Genomic DNA, 2,565 nt, shown 5'->3' with positions numbered 1-2,565 from the left:
CATGGAAGTGGGCAAGTTGGAGCCGGGTAGCAGTCGCAATCTAAAATTCAATCATTTTAATTACCCAGCTGCCACAACCCACCTGTACTTGGGGGTTTAAATAGTCGAGGTGAAATTGCGTCTTGTGTGATTGCATCACGACCGCTCACATACATTGGAGACGTGAAACCACAAAGTAAAATGATAATGAGGCATCCTCGTTGAAATCGAATGTTTTTACACGTTCCTCGATGTTGCTCATTGTCGCCCACTATCGAATCCCCCTCCGTTGCTCCGTTCCCATCTCCACGTTAATGTAAGGGATGGGCAATAAATGCTGGCTTTGCCAGCGATGCCCACAGTGCAAGAACAAATAAAATAAGAGTGAGGGTCATGCTGTTATATACAGTCGACTGCACTACCTCAGTAAAATGCAATTTTAATGTTGATGGAACATGTTATGAACACGAGGCTATAAGTGAACCGTTCATTGTCTGTAATTTTTAATGCGTTGTTTAAACTTGATAGTTTTATTCAATAAATTACCGTTGGAGTTCTCACGACTGACTAAGAAATGGATCTTTAAAATCTGAATTTTCATCTGGGTTATTTCACTATTTATGCTTTATACTAAAGTTAAATGAAGAATGCACATATGGCAATTGTAAGGGTAATATTGATTCTTTATTGAAGCTCTAAGCAACAGAAGGAATATTTTCAGAAATTTGATTAGGAATTAGCATACAAAGAAGAGCATTGTTTTCAAGAATGCAACAGTTTTATTTCAGCATGATTTGAACTTTCTGTTATACAATTTCTTAAGATAAGCACAGAGAATTATTTTTAAGATGTTGATGATGTATATTTACGTGGATTGCATTTCTTGATCAAGGATGAAAGATCCATGTAGCTGAAGATTTAATAGTACCCCTTGGACAGAGCATCAACTACCACATTTGAAAATTTGTTCCAAGCTGCGTGAAGTTCAGGAGTGAACTCCTTACGCAAGGTATGGCCCAGTTCAACGTTCAAGCAGTTAGCCAGTTGCTATAAAACAAAAGAAGAAAAACCCATCACACAAGTTGAAACAAAGCATGCCCGAATGGGCTAAATTTAAAACTCAATGCACCCAATGAATGTCATAAAATATAATATGGGAAAGTTAATCATTACAGGAAAAAGCTCTGCATCCAAGGAATAGTGAAAAACAGTTTTGTTTAACATCAGCTGGTGCTCCTGTGCAAACCAGTGTACGAGTCAAGGAGGGGTGTCCATGACAAGTTGGTACCAGTTGAAGCAGTTCAAGTTTTTCAAACTTGATACTCCACATCCAGAGCTATGGTCCCACCTGACTTTGTAACACAAGTGGAGTGAGACTCCCTTTTCCAGCGGAAACCAGATATACTCCATAGCAATATTTTTCCTTTTTCAGGGAGTCTCAATTTATCTTGTTTGGGTGTCATGTCCTGCTCTGACTCTGGGATTAGGTTGCATATACAATATAACTTTAGTGTGAATGGAACATATATTTAAAAATATCAATTTCCTACCCTGAAGTTTTCGGGATCCACATGGAGGTCTTCATAGTGCTTTCTGCTGAGATCTATAAAGTGGGGCTTGACATCATCGATGTGGTTGTAGGCAATTTTCAGAGCAGATACCACTTTCCCTGCATGGATTTGAACAGTACTGTCGCCAGCTTTAAATTTACCATTGAACTTGCCAAAGTATGTCTTCGTCCAGGGATAGACAACAAACAACCTGGAGGGGAATAACGCAAAATAATCCAACTTTATGTCAAGTTCAGGATTGAATTTAAATATGAAAGTTAATCAATAAATCAATTTGAACCAAGTAAAAAGTTAAACTTTACATGGGTTTGATTGGAACTTCAGTGAAACCTTTAATACTAATTCCCTTACCCTGTTGCAATGTCTAGGGGACCATTGGAAAATAAACATCCTTCACAATAATCTTGCTTGAAAATATAAAGCATGAATTATATTTAAAATAAAAACACCATTTCACCATACCTTTCAAGGGCTTTGGCAACAATTGCCTGATGATCGATTTTACTCCATACCACGTTGACGAGGGCTTTCTCTTCTCCAGTCCAGCGCACCATTTTGTCTGTTAAGATCTCACTGCTGCGTCTTGTAGAAGAAACTTGTGTTGATCTGCAGTTTCTGTCTGATTTTTATAGTCTGGAATGGGGCACATCCCAAACTAAAATCCCAATGTAATAGGCTGAATGATTGGTAGGTGGGACCCAACACCCTATCACTGGGCGTCACTCTTCTGTGTTTGAGCTTTAAGATAAACACATGTTATAAACATTCAGTCATTCACTTTCAGTTCCAAACCGCAGAAATTTCTTCCTGGTTAATTGAAGTTAACTCTGATTCTTACATTTCCTTCTTTCTGGTAAAGTTTTTTCACTAAATAGCATATATTTAATTTGCAAAATTACAGAACATTATGCAATGCTGTTGTGAAAACAAAATACTAGTGCATTTATTAAAATAACATTAATGCTGTTCTTACTCATATATGCAATTTTTTGATAGAAAAGACTGGGATAAGAAA

At 37.4% G+C, this 2,565-nt stretch overlaps 1 protein-coding gene across 1 annotated transcript; it reads right to left on the bottom strand.

Annotated features, from left to right (window-relative positions):
• Positions 1-641: 641 nt before the first annotated feature.
• LOC147110472 (hemoglobin subunit beta-like) lies at positions 642-2,165 on the bottom strand. Its single transcript, XM_086000469.1, has 3 exons — positions 2,013-2,165; positions 1,530-1,740; positions 642-1,026 (listed from the first exon to the last, which is right to left on the bottom strand). The coding sequence occupies exons 1-3, from the start codon at positions 2,102-2,104 to the stop codon at positions 898-900; spliced, it is 432 nt and encodes a 143-aa protein (XP_085856595.1). The 5' UTR covers positions 2,105-2,165; the 3' UTR covers positions 642-897.
• Positions 2,166-2,565: the final 400 nt, after the last annotated feature.

This window comes from Somniosus microcephalus, chromosome 11 (assembly GCF_052327205.1).
Source record: "Somniosus microcephalus isolate GS21.2 chromosome 11, FLI_Smic_1.0, whole genome shotgun sequence".
Classification (NCBI taxonomy): Eukaryota; Metazoa; Chordata; class Chondrichthyes; order Squaliformes; family Somniosidae; genus Somniosus; species Somniosus microcephalus.
This window is presented reverse-complemented; position numbering and strand designations above follow the sequence as displayed.